Here is a 23578-nt window from a genome sequence, read left to right on the forward strand (position 1 = left end):
GCTGGGTAGTTCATAGGCCCTAGGAAAGAGCTATTACTCTGCTAAATGTGACTATTATTATACTGTGCCTTAAGAATTGTATACCAATAGATTAATGCAGCTCTGAACCCTCATCAGAGATTTATTTTTTGCTCTAAGTGCCATTTGCATGAATCTGGATGGTTACAAGAAACCGTGTTCAACATTCCAATCTTAGAGTAAACAAGGTTGGTGCTGGGCTTAGGAGAACAGTGAACATGGAAGCCTATTGATCTATTCTAAATGCAAGTAAAGAAAAGATATTTAGGAAGCAGGATTCAAACTGAGGATCAACCTGTTCTCCATGACACCTGATGATACTGTGTGGCAGGGATGTGGAAAATCAGATTGATACAATGTACAGTAAAAGAGACACAAGAGCCTGGGAGATAATGCCCATCCCTGCAGCAGGATGAAAAATAAGGATCATCTGTGGATTCTGCATCTCCTTTGAGAAAGTCGTGTAATCAGCTGCATAGTGCTGTCTTCTTATTCAGTTCATCCACACTGAAGAAGCTATATCTACATAGAATTAGGAGACAACACAAGTAAGATAAGAGCTCTGTTACATTGAAAATAAGCTTTGCTTTTCATTTTAAAGAGAAATTGACCAAATTATGCATGTTATCTTGGAACAAGCAAGTCATTTTTAGATAGGCAGATATTTAATTAGGGCAACAAATTTTCCTCCATGAACATCTGTTCTATGTCTATCCTTTATCACACTGTGTGTGATTTAATTTATCACTTTTATCTGACTACACTAATAACAGTCAAATTGGTAGTAAGGAAAATATATTCATCTATGTGATATTATTCAAAATTCTAAGTGAAAAAAATGTGATTAAAAGTAAGAAAGTTTTATCAGGGTAGAACGGATCCTCTTTATATTCATTGACTTCAAGTGAATGACAAACATTTTTTACGTTAGAGGGTTTTACTATCGTAAGACATACTGTTGTGTAGTTTACTTAAAATCTAAATTTATCAGACATTTTCACCGTAAGGTAATAATGCTAAGACTCAGCCTCAATTATGATATCCACTGGGAGATGAAAATAAGCTATCATGTTGCCATAGTATTTACTATGAAGTAGGAAAGTTAGAAACAGATAACGGCAAGCATGAACATGGGATCCACACACAGAAAGATTTTACTGTTTGTTTGTATAGTGTAGGGTTGAACAGTGTTCACTGCAGGCATGGGTCCTTCTACAAAGAAAATACTACTGTATATCAAATGTTATGAAAGGATGGTTAAATAAAATTCACACTTCAGAATAATAACTACTACTCTACTAATCGCTGAAAAATATGTGATTGTTAACTAGATTTTAATATTCATGTTCCATGATAATTTGAAGCACTGATGTTACAAAGACAGTATTATTGAATCCCTGTAATGTCCCTGGTTAGATTATAGAGACCCTTCTGATGTTCTTTACTATGTAAACACTATCCCTGAAGCTCATATGTCTTCATATCCTAATGTTACACCCACAGCCACCTAAGACACATTATTCTGGACTGAGCTGCATAGTGAAGAATTTCAGTGCCATGACTGAAAAATACCATTTGAAGCTCTCTTTATATTTACTTTCTTTGTGTGTGTGTGTGTGTGTTTGTGTGTGTGTGTGTGTGGTGTGTTTTGGTGCACACATGTGATGATTTGAAGACAGTGTGTGTGAGTCAGTTGTCTACATTCACCATGTGGGAACCAGGGATTTGTGCCAGGCAGTACTGTCTGGAAGTAGGTAGCATCTCACCCAGCCCAGTACTGCCTTTATTTCCACTCCCTGTTCCTAAATTTCCAGGACCACTTTATATTTAACCCTAACATTCATCATCCTTCATCCCATTTTAGTATAATCCTCACCTACCTTTTATCTGCCTTTTAAAAGGCAAATGGGACTGCATGTGCTAGGGAGAAAGCTTCATAGAGGACTTTCCATATACTGCACACAACAATGGATACTCTACATCTGATGTTCCATAAACTGCCTCAACAACATTGTCAATTGACAAATGTCCAACAGCCCATAAACTAAAGTCTTCAAAGGTTACTTAATCCTAAACCTTAGCACTGGAAAATGTGACTATCTTTCTCAGTCATCAAATATGAAAGCCATGACGTGATATCACTAGAAAGCCATCAGAATAAAGAGAATAGCAAGCTTGTGGTCCACAAAGTGAATAGAAGACAGAATCACTGTGTGACTATGCAAGTGACTGTGAGTGGACAATGGTTGAGAGTCATCTACTGGTATTCACTGAAGCTCCACATAGGTATCTTCTATGACCCAGCAACTGTATTCCCAGAAGTGGCTCAGCGAAAGCACATCCACGTCTACGCAGTGCATGCTCAAGAATGCTCAGTGCAGCACAGAGAGCAGGGCTGTGAATGACCTGAAGGAAGGGGAAATGACTTGAAGGGTACCCAGTACAAAATGCTGCCCAGAAACAGTATTGAGCTGCAATTATACAGCATGTAAATGTCAGCGTGTTACTGAGCAAAAATAGCTGAACTCATTTATATCCATGCGAGAGGATCCATTCAGCTGCACCCTGAAAGGAACAAACCACTCATGGTGACAGGGAGTCAGGAGACTGCCTGCTTCCAGGGCATCTGGGAGATTCTGAAAGTGGTCTACTCAGCAGGATGCCTGTCTGGCAGGACAGTGTAGGAAATGGGTATAACCTTGTGAGGCCCTGGGTATGTCCTTCCCGGTTTAATGCTGGTTAGCAGATACATTCAGATTTTGAAACTTTTTGCAAGTTATTTTAAAAAGAACATACCTTTTTATTCATGCATTTAACCATTTAATTAACAGTGAACTTAAAGAGTATTTCTGCTTTTTGTGAGTTTAAAATGCATATTCTAAATACTGAAGTGTAAAATAAATGTTTATTGTGCTACTACCAAAGCTTTCCAAGAGTAAGACAAAATCGATACAACAAAGACAGACTGACAAGATTTATACTTTCCTTTTTATATTTTATATATACTTCTGCCAATTTTTCCAATTTTAACCAAATTGAATTTGCTAAGTTTAACCAAAACGTTATATATTAAAGCAACAACAATGAAAACATTTCTTCATTTGAACTTCTTAAGAATACCACATTGAACACCAGCAGTCTCAACTAACCTGGACCCCCAAGATCTCTCAAGACACAGAGCCACCAACCAGACATCATACACCAGCTGATATGAGGCCCCCAACACATATACAGCAAAGGACTGTTGGGTCTGGCCTTAGTGAAAGAAGATGCTCATAACTCTAGAGATTGGAGGCCCCAGCGAGTGGGGAGGTCTGTCTAGTGGAAGGGGGTAGTTGGGGTCATCCTCTTGGAGATGGGGGTGCAGTTGGGAGGAGGAGCTATGGGATGAGGAACTGACCCTGACTGGGAGGTGATAATGACTGGACTATAAAGAAATATTAAAAAATAATTTTTTAAAATGTTAAAAAATAATAAGTTAAGAAGAAGAAGAATACCACATTTTTATCGAAGTATAAAAGCAGTCACAATTCGCTCATTCACTCCAAAGTTAGTGGCAAGGGCTAGTTAAGAAAGTACTTAAGGGTTTTTAAGTTTACTGTCCTTCTAGTGCTTAAGTTGCAAATGTCAGTGTCCTCAGAGCCAGGTGGAGAAGAAAAGGGGCAGCCTGGATCCTGGATTGGGTAAGGCTTTGTTGTGGCAGTGGTGAAGACCTTGAACTATAGGGGCATTGTGAAGTTCAGGCCTCTGTGTGGGGAGTGTGCCGACAAGCCTCGGGTTCCCACTGATCTTTTCATGCGGGTCCAATGGAAATCACAATTTACTATGTGAACCCAAGCGTTTTTCCGAATGTACCCTCTGTAAAAGAAAACAAACAAGAAACGCTGGCTGCGACAAACAGGGCACATCTGTGAGCTGAATTAGGCATACGGCTGCTGGTTTATAAAGTCTGAGTCACAATGCTTGCTGGGCAGGAGCCATGAGCACCCTCTCGGCCTTGCGATGCCCAGCCACAGGAGCGCGCCCTGTCCTCCCGGTCACTGTCACCATAAGATTTACAGTTTTATGGTTTATGCCTCCCATGATATAAGAGGCACCCATTTACATGATTGGGGTAGAAATAAATCTTCTCGTCCTCCATGTGTGTGCGCTTGAGTGTGTGTGCCCATGAGATGTTGAGTGATGATAACCCAATTCCGTGGAGGACAGCCCAGGAGGAGGTGATTATAGAGCTGGCACTGGCAAACTTTCACGTTTTTGTTTATTGACTCTTCCCGTGCATTCACTATTTAGGTTTTTCTTTAAAAAAAAAAAAAAAAAAAAAAAAAAAAAAAAAAAAAAACTTACAAAAGAACTCACTGTTCGCTGGGTATTGGGGCTGCCAGTTGTTTAATTAGCTACAGTTCTGGTTCAGCATAAGTCTCCTTTGGACCCTCATTCTCCAGTGGCCAACCGGAGGGCTGTTCAAGAGCCCAGGCGCCATCCTACTTGTCTTTGAAATCTCAAAGCCGGGGCTCCTGGCACAGAGAAGAAGTTTTATACTGACTGCCTCTCACAGGCAAAATGAGGACTGCCTTCCCAGTAACAAGATAATCATTCACAGGCAAAAACCTAGCAGGGGGACCCCTGTTTTCCTTTCTCCTAGAAAGGAAATTTAAGCAGTTTTCCACTGATGAGACTTACAGCAGCTGAAGTGTAAAGAAGCAATCTTCTCTCTCTCTCTTTCTCTCTCTCTCTCTCTCTCTCTCTCTCTCTCTCTCTCTCTCTCTCTCTCTCTCTCTCTCTCTCTCTCCCTCTCCCTCTCCCTCTCCCTCTCCCTCTCCCTCTCCCTCTCCCTCTCCCTCTCCCTCTCCCTCTCCCTCTCCCTCTCCCTCTCCCTCTCTCTCTCTCTCTCTCTCTCTCTCTCTCTCTCTCTCTCTCTCTTTTTTATTTTCAGACATTTTCAAACAACTTTGGGGATTGTAAAAAATCATAAAAATAACAGGCTCTAAGCATCAATCACAATTTATTTACTATTTAAGAAAAACTGTCTTGACATTTTATGTACAACCAGCAAATGACACAATACAGTGAGTGACTGATATCCCTCTGGTGAAGATGTGTGGCCTCGTTTAAATACTTACTGTTTCAGTCTTCCAGTTGTACTTTATAATCAGTATATCTTGATATGATGAGATTTGAAATAGCCAACAGGAAGAAAAAGGGTCTTTCTTTTTACAGGATTAATCTTATAACATTTATGTTTGATAGCTGCTGACTTATTGTGATTTCCTCGTCTACATTGAACATTTGATATCAATCCCAATGTATAACACAATTCGCTTTAAAACTAAAAAATCAAATGATTATTATTTTTTAAATTATTTATTTAATTATTTATTTTATGTACCTGAGTACACTGTAGCTGTCTTTACACTGTAGCTGTCTTTAGACATACCATTCAAGGGCAGCAGATCCTATTACAGATGGTTGTGAACCACCATGTGGTTGCTGGGATTTGAACTCAGGACCTCTGGAAGAACAGCCAGTGCTCTTAACCACTGAGCCATCTCTCAGCCCCAAATGATCACTATTGTCATTGCTCTTAAATAGGTATTACATCTTCTAGTCAAAGTTACACATAGACTTATAGATACCTCGTACACTGGAGAGCAAAGATTTCATAAACTGAACTCAAAATAAAATAAAAATTTAAAACAATACTCATTCATCTTCCCATCACTTATTTCAAATGAAATGTAAGAAAGTATGAACACTATGTACACTTATAGAAACCATTCCCATATGCTATTTATCTAAAATCAACAAAATATTTTCACTTCATAAACTGTTTGATCTTATCATTGCTGCAGTCTTATATAAGTTATATTTTTGGATGTTTGTTAAACAAAGAATATCTTAATATCTAAAAATTACATAAAAGGATAAACATCAAATAAAAGTATATATTTTCTTATAACTTTTAGTCATACAGTTAGTGGCTACATAATTTAAAGTTATTTCTCATTAAGTATCTTCATTTTTAACCTATCACTAAAATATTTATCTAAACATAGAAAGGTAAATAGGTATAACAGAAACATATCAAAAAGAATAAATTTGAAATCTCTTGTTTTGTGGATTGATAAACGAGATGATAATGAACGAAGTAATTTTCTAAATCAAAGTTGGCATATTTCTTTGTAAATGAAAAAACTATACTGATTTTAGTTGTTTAAAATAAAATATTTGCTTTATTTAAATAATGTTAATGGAGAACTGTTGAAAACTGATACAAAGGAGGATGCTTGCAGCTAACCATCAGACTGAACACTGGGACCCCAATGAAGGAGCTAGAGAAAGGACTGAAGGAGCTAAAGGGGAAGAACAAAATTCTCAACTAACCAAACACACCACAGTTCCCAGGGACTAAAACATTACCCAATGGATTTTTATGGAGAGACCGGTGGCTCCAGGTGCATATGCAGCAGAGGATAGCATTCACTGGCATCAATGGGAGGAGAGGCCTTTAATCCAGGGGAGGCTCAAAGGCTCATTTACCAGTATAGGAGAATGCCAAGGCGCTGAGATGGGAGAGGGAGCCCATTCATGGAGGCAATGGGATGGGGAGGGGGGATGGGACTGGGGAAAAGGGGATAACAACTGAAATGTAAATACAGAGAATATCCAATTTTTAATAAAGGGTTAAATATTTTTCTTACTATTGCAGTGGTGTTTTTAGTATGAACTGTTAACAGAAGATTAATATATTAAAAGAAAATATTAATGAACCACCAGTGAGACACACATATTGAAATGAAAATGCCTTATTTCTAGCCAGGATGCCACATGTTTGCTATCCTAGACTTCAGGAGCCTGCGGTAAGAGGTTTATAAATCCGCGGCCAACCTGGGCTACATATCAAAAGCCTGTGTAAAAGCAAATAAACAAACAAGCGAACAATGAAATCTATACATTTATAATATATGTGTTTTTACAGTATTTTGGATATACATTCTTTCAGGCTACATTAAAATAGTGTTTCCAAAGTTAGGAGAAACTTTTTAGCAAGATAATAGCTAAAACATATGAACAGTCATGGAAACTATACACAACTAGAAAAAGAAATAATTTAAAGTCTACAAGGTTCAGAGGCACTCTGGCAAAGATGTCACCAAGTACTATCTCTATCTTATTTTCAGTACATATGTGCGTTTCTGGAGGCAGACATACAGTCCCGGGGATTGCAGGGCCAGTGACATACAAACTTAAATCTCTGAGCTGCTGTTCTCTGCAGGAGGAGAAACATCAAAATCACATGCTGAAATTCCTAAAGTTCGTTTTGCATTTTCCTTGGTGCAAAACACATTTGCATGGCTAATTTAGTCTGCATATTTAAAAAGTGATATAAATATGCTGTACATAAAGTTACACTAAAGAAAAAAAGAAGAAAAACTCTATACTTACAGAACATGCCAGCAGTCTACATTTAAAAACGTATGCCCTAACGACAATCAAAATCTCCTGTATTTGGCTACACAGATTCTGGAGGTGGCCTATATAGTCATCCCATAATCTTCCTAAAATCAGTAGAGAAAAATGCAACTTCCCATGTAAAACCCCCCAAAAAAAGAACTCTAAATGAAGTTCAAAAGATGTGCTTCTGTTCAAGCCTTTCGCACTGTGCCCTTTCCCCAGAAACTTTAAAACCATCTGCATTAATCAAACCTTTGTCCATAAAAGATGAAAAGAACAGGTGTACAGTGGGAACACTGCCAATTCCAGGCAGGGTTTCCACGCCCAGGTAAGGACTCCTGGGAAATTCCCTTTCCATGTGGGTGGGTCCTTTGAAATGGCTAGGAATCCTGACCTGGATTGTTATTACTTCCTATTGCAGAGGTGATGGGAAAGGTAGTCCCCTGAATAGTTTGTATTACATGGCTTCCTCTGACCCCAGAGAAGTGTGCCCCCATGCTGTAATAAAGCCTGCTCACAAAGGAACTGCTATGACCTCCCTCAGGTGAGGCCAGCTACCAAAAGAATGAAGACGTCAGTCTTAGAACGTAAAACCAAATCATACTAATATTAACAAAAACAGGGCCAAAGACTGGAGAATCTGGGCAGCCCCACCATTTTGACCTGTGAGACCTGAGCAAAGAAACCACCCAAGTAGCACCTGGTGCCCTACCTCATGAAAACTATGCAATGAATATGTGTAGTTTTGCAAGTAACTACAGCTTTAATAATTTGTTATGTAAAATAAAGCTCATTCCAATATGAATATACTAACACTATTGTGCTAAAGACAGTGTGCTAAGAGAGCTTTCAAGTTCTGAAAACCATTGTAACTTTTCAGAAATCTCAAGATCTTTGTTGCTTACACATAAATTCATGTTTCATATCAGAAGCTCTGCTCTTTATTTTGTGAGCCTCGATATTCCCCCAAACAGTTTCCATTTTGAGAAGAAATTAGATGTAGACCGAGATGTGTGGTTTGTGTAAAGCATCATATTTGCATAAAGACATGCATCCTAGTTTCTTTCAGTCCTCCATAACAGAGCAATCAGGTAGGAAAGCACAGCCCATCTCACCAACCCCTATTGTGCTCGTCTTTAAAAGCCAAACAGTGCCAGGAAGGGATTTCTTACAGCCAAAGCCCACAGCAGAAACCTAGAGAAGATGAACTGTCGAGAGTTAGGCTTGCATAGAGGAGGAAAAAAAAAAAAAAAAAAACAGTAACAACAACAATCAAAACATCATTTTAGACGAGGAGCTGAAACTTATCAGTTTTGCTCAATCTCCACGTGACTACAAGGATACAGACACATGAACTTCCAGGTTATTAGGTCCATATTGCTCCACGAATCTGCTTCTGGAAGTTGTAAAGATCTTGTCCAAGAAAGGCTTATAGAAAGTTATGGGAAAGGAATACTGAGTTCAAAAGAGCAGGAATAAGAAGCAGGAAGATATACACAGGCATGTCCACAAATTGGAAGCCACAAAATGAACCAGTGGTCAGTAGTTTACTGTGATGGTGCACATCTATTCTGAGCCCTACTGCCCTCCCAAAAGTTTGACAAAACGAACTTTATTCAAAATAAGTAACAGAAATGTTTTTTGGCTGAATTATGTTCAATGTTACAAGAAAAGCAAGCAAGGACTCATACAGAGGCAACGGAAGCTAATCAAAAGACAGCAGAAAACAGACAGAAATATAACTTAGTATTTACGTAGACACTTAAATTAGAAAAATGGTAATAGGATTAAAACCATGTGGAACAAAATTATGGACTCATCAAGACTCAGCGCGATGGACTGCAGATAGTCATAGAGGGAAAAATATTTTAAAAGAAATGTAAGTTTAAGAAGTACTAACACTAAAAAATAAATGAAAGGGTTTGAAAAAAAAGGCAAAAGGAGTAAGTATTACACTCTGAGGGAAAGAGAGTAAGGAAAACAGATTAGAAAAAGATTAGAGTGTTAGCTAACACCTTATTTGCAAGAAAGTAAAAAGGAAAGAAAGAAAACAAAAAATCAGATTTACATTTTAAAAGACTTAGCTATTCTTATTTTTCTTCTTTATTTTTATTATTTTTATTTTATGTGAATGAACGTTTTGACTGTGCATATGCACACAGTGTCCAAGTCTAATGCCTCTGAAGTCTGGCAGATGCCTTTAGGTCTCCTGGAACTAGAATTACATCTGCTGGTTAATCACAACCTGTAATTGAACCTAGAACCGCCACAACTGCTACTGACCATAACCACTAAGCTTCTCTGCAGTCCCAAGTAATTTAACATTTACATTTTTGTACTTCTTGTACTTATATTATGTATTAATTAAAAGTTAAAATTAAACCATACAAAGCAAAGAAAGAGACATAAGTAATCCAAGAGCTGCCTGGCCTAGGTCTTCTGGTCCAGAATGTGATGTACGCATGCGCACTACAGTGAACTGCCCTTGCCTCATTCTTCTTGTTTCCTGGCAACCTTCTCTTCCCACCTTACTTATCTTTATGGACTTTCATCCTCTATCACCTTCCAAACTCCAAGGACCCGGGCTTTAGATTTAGCTGTTTTCTCCCAGGCAAATGAATCACACCTGAAGATTTGGCATGCATGCAAACACACTTACACACAAATGTCATTGGACAAAATCACACACTCAAACTAGTGAGGAATGAATGATCAAATAAATATACATCGTGCTTGAGTCTCAATCCTGAAAAATAATCCTTAGATTACAACACTCACGATGCGTTGATTGAAAAGGCTCTGGTATTTGCCTCTGGCACAGTTGCTTGTTCTCAGCCTTCCTTAGCATCTAAGATGGCAGCTTTATCCTCTGATTTGGTAAAAGAGTTCAGTTCTGAATCTACTACAGTAATAAAGGTAATTTCTGCACTTCAATACCTGCCCATACCTTTCCCTTAACTGTTAATGCATGGCGACTCTTGCCACCATTAACACTTCTTAGAGCTTTGTTTATTTTGTCACCATTTGGTTTTCTGTAATCAAACCTGCTCTCCCTGTAGTACTGATTGGTGCTATATGCCTCCCAACTTAATCAGGATCTTTGTTTCTCCTATATGAGTATGAATATACACCATCCTAATTCATCCACATCCCTTCTCACTCTGCTTCTGTAACTAAACATGAAATATTCCGTAAAAAAGAGATGAAATGAAGCTGAAGTTGGATAGTAGAGATTCAGGGACTACCATCATTCCCATCCTAGATAATTCAGTCATTAAATCTGTTTTGGTCAAGACTCAATATTTCATGACTATAAATGAGAATGAGAAGAAAAAAAAAAATCTAAGATGATCAGAGCATTTGCGCTGTCCTCAAAGGAAGACACTGCTTGCATAGTTAGTTGAGTGTGTCTATGTTAAAGTCTGCACCTCTCCCAGGTTAACAAGAAATACAACTGGAACTGCTTTTAATCCTCATTCCCATTAATCTTCATCATCGAAATGAAAATCGTTGTATACAGTTTTTGGGTGAGCAGTCTCTCCCTTCATTTTCATGCCTGTGTCTCAGCTATAACAGCAATGCTGTTAAATGCCTTGTGATCTCTCAGAACACTTACGATAGTCCCCTCAGGTCCTTCTGTGCCCTTCATCTTTCCCTGCTTGAGTTGATGCAAATTAAAGTCAGATCAGCCCAGTACTCCAGTCAAAATTCTATCTTCTCAATTCTGACTTCAGAAAACTTTCAAGTACCACCATAATCCATGGGGGTCACCCATCAGGCTTCCCCACCATTATTTCTCCATATACAACTTAGCCAAATATTTGCAAACTCATCCTGTAATGACCCCCTGTGAGTCTGTTAGTTTAAGTAATTTCCTTGACCACAATAACTGTTAACTTGGCGTTTACTCAGATAGTGCTCCAAGCTTCCAAATGGTGCTTCGGGAATAGATCCCTCCCCGCCTATAGTCAGGCAGATACACATTCCTTTTATAACACATAGGGTTTTCATGTTGGAGTACATGACATCAAATATTCAATGGAAATTAGGCCTAATTAATATGCTTCTATTTTGTTAATACAACATAATGTTTTATTGAAGTAACTTTTCCACTGTGACTAAAGGGGGAAAAAAAACAAAAACTATTGGGTGGCATTGGAGATTGTTGAAGAGCAAAGGGAAGATTCTTTCTCTTGAGGCACCACCTAGTCCCTGTTGATGTTAGTGGTGAGTATTAGTGTGGGAGACTTAATGAGAAATCACCAGCAAAGGCTTAAGATGGTAGCTCAGTTGGAAAGCGAGGATGGTATCTGAGACCTGAGGTTGTGCCCTCTAATATCTACACACTGTGCATAAATTGTGTTCCAAATCATTCAGTATATGAACTGTTTATATGAGCAGACCCTGGCCCATGACTGGAAAGTGAAAAACAGTGACAGCTCTAACTTTAAGATCAGCTATGACAGAAACTAACAATTCCTATCACTTAGTCAAGCAAACAGGTGGAGCAGCAGAGTAATGGCTGCTACAGAGTCTCCTAGAGAGACCAGAAGGAAGTCTGCCCATTTGCTAAGACAACCAGGAAAGGCAACTCTTCAGCTGAAGGGATATGGTGGACACTCTTTGTTCTTCAAGAACAATAAGAACCTTCTTGCATGAGATGACTTTTTGCCACATAAGCCTGATCACTAGATTTCCATTCCCAGAACACTCATAATGATGGACACAGAGCAAATGGTTGTGTAAAAATGAAGAGTTAGTGACGTGTGAGATGACAAACATATATGTACACATGCTGAAGCCTGTGCAGGAAAAGTACAAGATGGTGACGGGAGCAATACTGCTATCCAGTGTTATTCATAAACATAAATGTAGGTGATATATAAGCCTCATGTCTTGGCATCCTAGGAAATATTACTATGCTTTTGTCACAGACCTCTGCACATAGAAATACATTTCAGATGGCTTGCTGAAACACAGAGACAGACACTATATTGAACGCAATCAAAACCAAAAAGAGCCATTGATAACAAGTAACCATCAAAATCAACAAAGCAATGTCTACACTGAGAAAATATTCACCTCTAACTGGAACATATACCACTGATCTTCCTCCCAATGTCCATAAATCTTTGCTGGAGACAAAGGGTGAGAGGCAGAGCCTGTGAATGACTACCAGATTCCTTCGGATACATGAGGGCAGCTCAACATGTGAAGACATGGGAGATGTGACAGCATGCAAAAACTCAAGCCAGACCATGTCCCATCATGGAGAGATGAAGTGGGCATATAATCCAATTCCTAACCTTGGAGCTGGGAAAGAGCCCAATTTCTCTAAATTACACTCACATCCAAGACTTTATGGGCAACACAACTAGTCTTCATTGGGATTTGCTATTTGTTTCTTATTTGTTCTGTTTGTTGTTATTGGTTTAGGACACAAAGTTATATCAATGAAGATAAGGAAGAGTTTGAGGGGTGAATATGATCAAAGTACATTGTATGAACTTCTCAAAGAACTAATAAAATCAGAAGAAAAATATAGATAACAAAGCATCTTAAAATATTGGAAGGATTAAAAGGCAGATCTAATGCAGAGAGAGTCAAGGATCAATAAAGGTATCATTAAATAAATGCAACAGAGATCACATGGCTAGCAGATGTACGCGGAAAAGGTATGAGCATAGGTCCCCATGTACTCATTGTAGAATTTATGCTGTGCAATTATGTTATCTGACCTTGCACTAGTTTGATTTCCCTTCTAGATCTCTGCCTCAAGTTCTCCAATTCCATCCCTGTGTCCATTCTCTAAGACTCACAAAGCAGTGCATTGAGATGTGTTTGCGTGCGATACTTATATTTTACAACTATTTAGGTACACCTAAAGTCCCTCAATCAGGGGCTGTCTCTGGAAGAAGCTATTAAGTGCTTTGACGTTGCTAATTGTATTTGTAGCTATTAATTCCTATTGTATTAAGCAGTACAAGTAAAATCTGGAAGAAGCACTAGTATAAATGAATAGTATTCTTTATATTGTGGTTGTGAGATAAAATTATAGTCACTACTGCATTTTCACAAATATGTAAGTATTTAATGCCATACACACACACACACACACACACACACACACACACACACACACACACACACACCATGATAAAGTCAAGGAATATATTCAGTTATGCCTTCTTGTATAGATGAAGGTCATCAATTGATGAGATCAGAGTACTATTTTGCACACTGTTGAATGAAATTGTGAGAAAGCATGCTACAAAATATGAGCAAGATAAAACAGAGCTCACTTAGCTTGCAGGAAGCAGGTATGTAGCTATCCTTGAAGACTCCTTGTTGGCCAACATTATCTTGTTAAAAGTAGCAACCATATTTGCAGTCATTGATAATCCAGCACCCTATCACCTAATGTAGGTACGTTTCAGGATAAGATACATGTCTTTCTCACACTGAGATTCATGTTTTATTACTTTGAAATCTCTCCCTCTGGTGCGTTCGTCACCTCCCCTGCTGGACAGAGCGTAATTATAAACTCAAAAGGCTCTGTGTGTCATTTATAAAGTACATCATGCAACATTTTGTTCATATAAATTGTATGTCTCCTTCTTCTGTGTATTTCTTTCTGAATCTGTCTGCACACACACACACACACACACACACACACACTCACACACAGACACACCACATATACTCTATTTTGGTGAATTCATTTAGTAAAAATGTACATAAAAGCAAGGCAGACAACACTCACTGATACTGCAAAATCTGCTTCAACCAGACAAGGTAAGCAGATGAAATTGTTTGGTGAATACAAGTACAAATGAATACACAGCAGGCTAATTAGCTCACAGGTTGGAAACTGACAGGGATTTTACAGATACCAAGAGATCAGTCCTCTCTCTCAAGTACATTAAATAAATACAACTCGGCTGTTTAATCTTCCATGAGGAAAATTGCTCAGCCTTTCTTTTAGAGGCTATTTCTTACCTCCGAATGGTGCCCGACTCTGATGAAGGCGCAGTGTGGATCAAAGGCTCCAGTAGCACAGGTCAGAAGGTGTGTCCTGTTGTAGTGATGCAAAACCCGGACATAATTGGCACACTCATTCTAAAGAGGATTCAAAAGGAACACCCTGGGTTAGAATAAGACAAATGTTTAACCTGCCTTTGATCTTTGCTGTCCCTCAACCCCAGAACGTAAGTCTGAACTGGGAGGAAAAGGAAGGGTTGGAATAATGAGGATGAAGACCTGGGAGAAAGAAGCTAAAGTAAGTCACACCTTGGTGTGCACTGAAATGTGACATAAATTTTATAATTTGTATCCTGTCGATCATTTTCATACTGTTCTATCACATTGAGGAATGTTGAAAAACAAAACAAGAATCACAAATGCATTTTAAAATGATTTAATTATACTGATTTGCATCCAATATGTTTCCCATGTAATTAAAGTATTCCCAGTGCTGACATTTTTAAGAACAATATAAACAGTGAACCAGAATAAAATTAGAAAGTCGGGAATTAGAACAAAAGCATTACTACTAAGAAAATAAGTGATGTAGACAGTTTGATACTACAGAATGATTTTTTTTTTTTTTTTTTTTTTTTACTTTTAAGGTTTTTAACAAGTGAAGGTGATTCTGATTAAGATTGAACCACAATGCCAAAATGCCATAATTCCTGGGATGAGCATTAACTAAGAAAGTCTAATATTTGTTTTTTAAACTAGAAAAACACACCCTCAGGTATAGAAGTATTCATTGGCTCTGAAAAGTTTTCATAGGCAAAATAGTACTTTTAGTCTCAAAATGATAAATTTACATGAAAATGTGATCTGGGGAAAAATATTTTAAAAATATATAAAACCATCCACTAGAAATAACATTTGAATGTAACATTACTCTGAGGAACTTGTGGATGCAAAGTGCTATAGTCCAAGGGTCAGACATTTTGGTACATAAAGATATTGACTTTGTGTGCTGACCCATGTTTGTCCTCAGGTCACCGGTAATAGAAGGAAAGAAGCCAGAGGGAAGGGGACACGTGTGGGCATGCTTCATCTCATGAACTCTGTTTATAAGACAATAGTACAGGCTATGTTTCAGGAAGGTTGGGCAACAACAGTTTTAAATTCAAGTTTACAGAGAACAACATTTAACTCATTCATTGTTGAGGTCACTTAATAGTCAAACATTGACTCTGGCACACAGAACTTGCCTGACGCTGTTTCTCCTCCCAATTTTCAATAATTCCCTTTAATTTGCATTGCAAATAAAATATAGACTTCTAAAAATGATAAAGTTTACCAAAATGGCCTTGAATTTGTAATACTTAATACTATTCTTTGTTTTTGTTTTTTTTAATAGAATGTACTCAGTGAGCAAAATGATGGGGTTCTTTATAAAAGCTTAAGAGTGTAGGAGTCTCTGTGTAGACATGGTGACAGCAATCTGTCCTCATGTTGCTGGGAGCACTTGCTTCTTCAGTGTTAGCACTGTGCCTCTGCCATGATCATCCTTTCTAGTCCACTTGTGCCCTCTTGCAAGTATATCTCTTCCCAGATAACCTATTTCTACTCGTTTGCCACAGCAGTATTGTATATAATTTATTTTCTTTTGGAATATTATAATACAATTATTTCACTTATAAATGTCCATTCCTCCCTGCAAACACTCCCACATATCCTTCCTTGCTCTCTTTTAAGTTCATGATCTCTTTTGTCATTGATGTTGCACACACACACACACACACACACACACACACACACTGTATCAAGCATTGTTATGCCCCTGTATGTTTCACCCTGTAATTCACACAATCTCATCTACTTTATATGCATCCAACACATACACACACACACTTAAATTATTTTTAACCCATATTAGACAAATTAATTTTTGAAAATAACCTATTATCAAATTAGACATTGCAATTTCACCAAAATACATTACAAAAGTAATACTACCCACTTCAGTCCTAAAGATTACCTTGAAATAAATATATACAAGAGTGATAAAATAAACACATCCAGATTTCTTCCTTAAGTCTCCCATATAAGCTTACTGGGATGGAAAGACCAGCAGATTCACTTTGCTATGTGTGGCTTTCTGGACACTAAGGCCCTTGGTAACAGTGAGAACTACATTACTGGGTATTCAGATATGTATGTGTATGTATGTATGTATATGTATATGTATATGTATATGTATATGTATATGTATATGTATATGTATATGTATATGTATATGTATATGTATATGTATATGTATATGTATATGTATATGTATATGTATATGTATATGTATAACATTTCATATATGCATATATGTAACATTTTACTTAATGTGTAACCCTATAGAGCTAATAGAACCTGATCATACAGAGACAAGGTAAAAGTATTTGTCCTCACATGGCTTGAGGCATCTGCTTTATCCTCAGTTGACACACTGTCCTTAAGAAAACAAAGCATTAGACCACATTTTGGCTCAGTCGAGCATAAACTGACATGGGCTGAGAGGATGTTCAATTCTCAGCATCACGGTGGACTAAAGCTACAATAGTGTTGACTCATTCCTTGGCTACACTCCAGTTGCATCAGAGAACTGGGAGTTACTAATAATGTGTCAGTCGTTTACATATTTTAGCTTAACAGGAACAGAGATAAATTTGCTTTCAAGGAAATACCTATGGCCTCTCTCCAAGGCATGTATTCATTCCCTCAGGGATGGCCACTCCTTACATGCTAAAGCCTCTCGCCATGTCTGAGAGAATGCTGAACAGCACTTCTCACTCCTGTACCTCATGCACTCAGAATTGTCATAGGACCGACTTTGCTTCTGACACCAGGGGAGACCCGCAAAGCTTCAAACAATGAGACACGCATCTTTCCTGCTGCATCTTGTCACACTTTGTGGTCTTGCTTTCTTTTTTTTCCTCTGTATTTCTAATTCCTTAATCAAAGTGAAGCAAAAATCCTCCTGAACAGTGTGACTTCTTTTACTCCCCCCCAAAAAAAGAAAATCAAACCTCCTAGAATTACTGGTTTCTCCCAAATTATCAGAAGAAAAACATTTGTGTAAGGAATTTATAAATCTAAGCTTATTAAAATATAATAAATTAACAGCTCAACTAGGGGTTGGAGAGATGGTTCAGCTGTTAAGAATGCTAAATGATCTCACAATCTCTTTGGGCCTTTAGAGGGCACTATGTGTATGCACAGACATGCATGTAAGTAAAATATCCATACACACACACACACACACACACACACACACACACACACACACACACACACAAATAAATGAATTTAAAAATATACTTGCCCTAGTCATGATGGTACTCTATGTTCTTTCATCTCTACAATGAAATTAGTTTTATAGATGAATGCACTATTGTCTATTTCTCTCTTTATGAACATAAGTGTGTATATGTCTTTGAAAAAAAAGTAAAACTTTAGCGATTCAGTTCTTTATTGGCTACCAAGAATAGACTCTAATTTGTTTAATGAACAGTGAACAGTACTTACTGCGTCTTTTCCCTTCATTATGCATTCTTCCACTTTTACTGCTGTGGTAGGCCAGTATATCTGAAATGGAAGATAATGTATCATTAGGGCAACTGTGTTTAGAAGTAAACCTCATTAAAAACCAATTCATTTTCTTCTACAGTTCAATTTATTTCCATTCTGTTCAACTTTCTAAAAAGATAAATGAAGCCTTATTTTCTTCAGATAATTGTTTATATGATGAAGAAACTTAGCTATGAGCTTTCACTTAGTGCTAAATTATCTTTCCAGCAGCGGATTTCACTTCTGAGGCCTGCAGAGCCAGTCCTGCAAGAACAGCACTGCTCATCCTGTGGAGTGTGACCCCTGCAGAGGTCAAATATCAGATATCATGCATATTAGATATTTACATTATGACCCATAACAGTAGTAATAGTTCAATTATGAGGTAGAAACAAAGTAACTCTCTGATTGTGGGTAACCACAGCATGAGGAACTGTGTAGCTCACAGAATTAGGAAGGTTGAGAATTACTGGTCTAGAAACCCACTTCTCCACACATTTCACCTGCAGGAACCTCCGCCATTGTGCTAGAGAACTTGTGGTGCCAATACAAGCCTCCCCTTGGGTTTCCTGAGTTCCAATTGCATTTTTACTACCAAGCACCGAAATTAGAATGTTCTGGACTCTCCGTAGTGTTTGTGCTACAGGCGCATATGACAGGGTGGACGGCACTTAAACGAATCGATGTGTCATAACAAGTCACAGACACGACACAGCTTTGTGCGGCTACACAGTGAGTTCGTGGACAGCCATGGCTACCAATGCTTGTGTCTCAACACTGCCTTACAAAACAAAACTGTTTAACCCTTGTGCCTTCCACACGGATTTGAAGAAGGTGTCATGATATCTCAGGTTTGTTGGTTTCTTTCTTAAAGAGAAGAATATATAAAACAAACACAAACACAAAAGAAAAACCTTTTTTCTTTTTGTCAGCAGTATCAAGCACTTTGCTGAAACCAGTGCAAACAAAAAAAAAAAACCCACAAAAATAAAACAAAACTACTTTTTTTCATAATTTTTATATTATCATTAAAAGAAATGGTTTTTCTTATCATTTTCCTTAGCCTCCCTTCTCTCTCTCTCTCTCTCTCTCTCTCTCTCTCTCTCTCTCTCTCTCTCTCTCTCCCCCTCCCTCCCTCTCTCCCCCTCTCTTATGCTCTCTTATGCATTGACTACAGAATCAATTTACAAGGGGCCACACATTGCACTGATAGTTATAGTTAATTTTTCCTTTTCCTTTTGCACTCTATCCATGTAGACAGAGATTAGTTCGTTACGCTACTTAAGTCATTGTTCATTATCACCTGGCACCTGGAAGTCACCCCCAATTTTTAGTTACTCATTCTTTCTTTCTTTCTGCTCTGGCCATCTGACTTACCATGCAGGAGGTCATTGTTGTACCATATTAAGAGATCCATTTGTCATGTTTGCTTATGATTTATCAGCCCTTACTCCAACCATTGTGCTCTGATTCATGTAATCGTATCTCAACCTCGAATTTGTTTTAACTAAGTCAATGTGAGTAAGGAAGTATTTCTGTGCCTCTTATGTCTCCTTTAGATCTCTCATGGTTCCTGTCTGTGTTTAGTCAAATTTGTTTGTAAAAGCATTTTGATTATCAAGGTGAACATTTGATATTTCTTTTTATTTAACAGTTGGTCAATAACAAAAATGAGAATTCATGTTTAAATATCAAGTTTTATGTATGATGCCTCCAAAAAAATCAAAAGGCAGGCTGCACAAGGTATAATTTAGGAAGCAAAGCCAGGGCCAGGATTCTTTGTGGTTCATGTTTCAGTTGGGCCTGTACTAATTGAAATATGGTTGTTTGCCTTTTTTTCAACAATCACTTTTCTAAGCAGTTTAGTTTTTGAGATATGACACTCATATTTAAATCCTTGTTTAGGATATAAATATTCTTTTAAAAGCCAGTGCATCATAAAAGGGGATTCTATTCCAGAAAAGGGGCGGGGGGGGGGGTCTCATCATGTCAGTCACAAAAGATTACAGCCTGATCCATGCTTGAAGCAGGAGTCATATTGAGAATTTGCCAAACAGTGACAGTGGCATTTTTTGTGTTTATGACTAAGTTTATTATCATCTGATTGAGCACTCTGTGCTTTGAATTTTGCCCGGTCCTTAATTTCCCAAGAGTTTATTGCAGACAATTACTCATAGCAAAATTTTATTTGTACCCTTTAAAGTACATTATATGAACCTTATGTAAAAGCCTATTGGGTTTTGTTGCTGTGGTTAGTAGTGGTGGTATAGAAAAAGATAAGACAAAGATCAATGTAACCCAGAGAAGAAAACCACCTTCGAAAACCAAGCCAAACAAACAAACAAAAAAATAACGTAAAACATACATAAACTCTTATCATTGTTGTTCAATGTTTTCACATCAGTGGATCATATACATACATATACATACATACAAGAAATAATATAAAAGTGTTGATAGGATGAATCCTAAAAATGAATCTGCAGTATTTATGATCTTTATCCAATCTAGTATTCATTTATATTTTTTAAATGCTCAAAGATATAATCTCCGATGATTTACTAAACCTATTCTACTAAGTTGATAATTATGACATTATTGTGAATTCAGAATTAATTCAACGTATGTGTTAAAAATATGTAAAACTTCTTTACATTTAAGCATATGTACATGTATATATCTTAAACAAGGTAAAAAGTCATTTTTGTATGTTTGTCATTTTATGACAGTTTAGTGATATAAATAAATTAGAACAAAGATCATCAATAAACTCAGAATTATGCCTTCTAGCCTTAATATGCCTAGGATATATACAGGACTCTTCAGAATGTTATTACCCTTCTTTATACACTTTATCTTTACTATAAAATGGTGATTTCTTTAAACTGTATTCTGAAAACTTATACTACAAATTCTCTAAAGTGTTCATAGTGATTACTTCCAAACTCACTGTTTTGATGACAAATCTCAACAGCATTTCTACTTATCTTCTCAGGACCTTCATTCTAGACTATCTTTCCAAATAGGTAGAAAGGACACAGACAAAACTGCATGCAAGGAAAAAGGGAAGATTGTTCACTGGTCAGGAAGAGGAAGATTTTCCTCCATCTAAAATTTACATTTTTGCTGACAGCCTGTGGCTTTATCTAAAGATAGAAGATTCTCTGTCTTTTTATTTTATTCTCTGCATTTACATTGCAGATGTTATCCCCTTCCCCCAATTCCATCCCCTCTCTCCCTCCAATTGCCTCCATGAAGATGCTCCCTCTCCCATCTCAGCACCTTGGCATTCCCCTATACTGGGAAAACAAGCCTTCTATGAATCAAAGGCCTCTCCTCCCACTGATGCCAGAGAATGCTATCCTCTGTTACATGTGCACCTGGAGCCACAGATCTCTCCATGTGTGCTCAATGGTTAGTGTTCTTGTCCCTGGGAGCTGTGATGGGTTCGGTTAGTTATTGTTTTGTTCTTCCCATGGAACTTGAGAAACCTTAAGTGTAAAGCATCCACTGTTTAGCAGTGTCTACTGAGACTTCTAGGCATTGCTGCTTGTGGAACCTAACCATGAGATCTTGTTTCCTGCTATTTCCAACTAGTGGATGTCCTTTGTCTCTTGCCCCAGGAGGGTAATGTTTTATGGTGACATGTATGAAACTACAGGATAACTTGCCTTGAATATGATGTAAAACCTCAGACCTTTAGCAGTTTGGACCAAACAAAAGAGAGTTTATTATGGAGTAGTCATGACAATAAATACTGTTTCTAAAATATTCAGAATAAGCATTGGTTCTGGAACAAATGAACTAAGGGCAATTATTCTAAAGAGAATAAATCCAATCTTGCAAACATGATTTGCGGAGCAATTCTCAACTAAGACTTTTCCAGATATCTTTTCATCGGACAATATTTCTCTTACTTTGATCCCTCTTGACATTCTTGTTTGTACAAACACTACAATAATTCATAAACTTAATTCAGCTCTCTTAGGACAATCTACGGGGAAAAAAAAAGTCTGTGAATGTCAGTTGGACCCATGGTTTAGATGGTGCATTTATTCAGTGTCTGGTGATTGGCACCTTTATCACATTATTTATAAAGACATTCCAGATCCAAGAATCTCACTGTGAACTCTGAAAGATAGAGTTCACCCAAATGAAAATGTCTCAACAAAATCAACTGAAAAGTAAAAATTTCCAGGTTTATGGGGTCAGGATGCTGTAGTACAGTCACAGCAACCCACCTTCCAAAGATGAGTAGGATCATAACTAGTAAAATCACAATAGGATCACAGGGTAAATGACAAAATCATTCCAGTTAAAAAGCAAAGGAAAAGAGATTGGCTTATAAATAATATAGCCAAGTCCAAGTATGGAAAATTCTTCCTTAAAGTTTTGTGGTTCTGGAGGTTTATTTCGGAGAGGCTTTGTTTGCATGTTTTAAGAGCTTAACATTCTCAAGACTTTATACAAAAGTTAACTGGATGATAAAATAAGACAAAGTGACTTCAATGAAAATAGAAAGTTATATTTTTAAAGTCATCGTGCGTAAATGCTCTGCCAAGTTAGTAAGGAAAATCATTCCTTCATTTGCTTTGGCAGTCCGGAAGTCTTTTGGTTCTGCTCCACAGTTTAGCATCCAAAAAACCCCATAAAACTAAGTTATTTGTTCCGCAAAAAAACATGTTTAAAGGCAGTTAAACAACAGGGTGTAATGTTGCTTCCAAAGTCTCTGAACTAAAAAAGAAGTCCAAAAAGTAAAAGGTTAAACATACATCATTTTATCACAATATTTCTGCTGTATAAATCTGTCACCCCCTGCACATTAACAGCCATTTACTGTTCTTGCACATCTCAATGGAAGGAAATAAGATAAAATATAAATTAAATTACTAAGTCATTTTTCTGGCTCCCTGCTGAGTTTCATAATTATACCAGGATTAAGGATTTAACAGCTCACTGTTGTAATACACTCAGATTTAGTGAACCAAAAACAAATTAACAAAGATAGAATCATTTAGCTATTTTAAAATGGCTGTTATACTTAAAAGTAAATTATCATAAATTATAATTTATATAATTTACAAATTATAAATAAATTGTATCAATAGACTATAAACATACAATCATATAGTATCATAATTCTATGCAATACTATATTCATATTTTCAATATTTTAATAAATGCTTTATAATTTGATTTTACTTTTCTATGGCCACTAAAAGGAACTGTTATTATAAATTTAAATTATATGTCATAAATATCATTAAAAGAAAAAATGTTTGTATATAACACATTAAAATAATTCTAATGGCTTATAAATGGTAGTCCTTAACCTCACACACATTATCACTCCTGGGCTTTTGCCTTTGCACTTAATTATAATGACTGTCATTATCCAAGTTGTTTATAAGTCATGACTATGATCTTTAGGGCTCCAGATAAAATCAATACTTGAAATGTTTATTTTCCAAAGTGTTTGGACTCTAACAGAATTTGCCCATTACACAAACATCAATGACCTGATAAA

At 37.2% G+C, this 23578-nt stretch overlaps 1 protein-coding gene across 1 annotated transcript in view; it reads right to left on the bottom strand.

The window, feature by feature from the left end:
- SEMA3E (semaphorin 3E) overlaps window positions 1-23578 on the bottom strand; it is a gene marked incomplete at both ends in the record, with an annotated part of 231657 nt that overhangs the window by 67827 nt on the left and 140252 nt on the right. Inside the window, 2 exons of the mRNA XM_080936164.1 lie at window positions 14473-14592; window positions 18010-18069. Coding sequence (XP_080792290.1) covers window positions 14473-14592; window positions 18010-18069 — 180 coding nt within the window. The remainder of the gene's footprint in view (window positions 1-14472; window positions 14593-18009; window positions 18070-23578) is intronic.

This window comes from Micromys minutus (genome assembly GCF_963924665.1).
Source record: "Micromys minutus genome assembly, chromosome: 23".
Taxonomy (NCBI): Eukaryota; Metazoa; Chordata; class Mammalia; order Rodentia; family Muridae; genus Micromys; species Micromys minutus.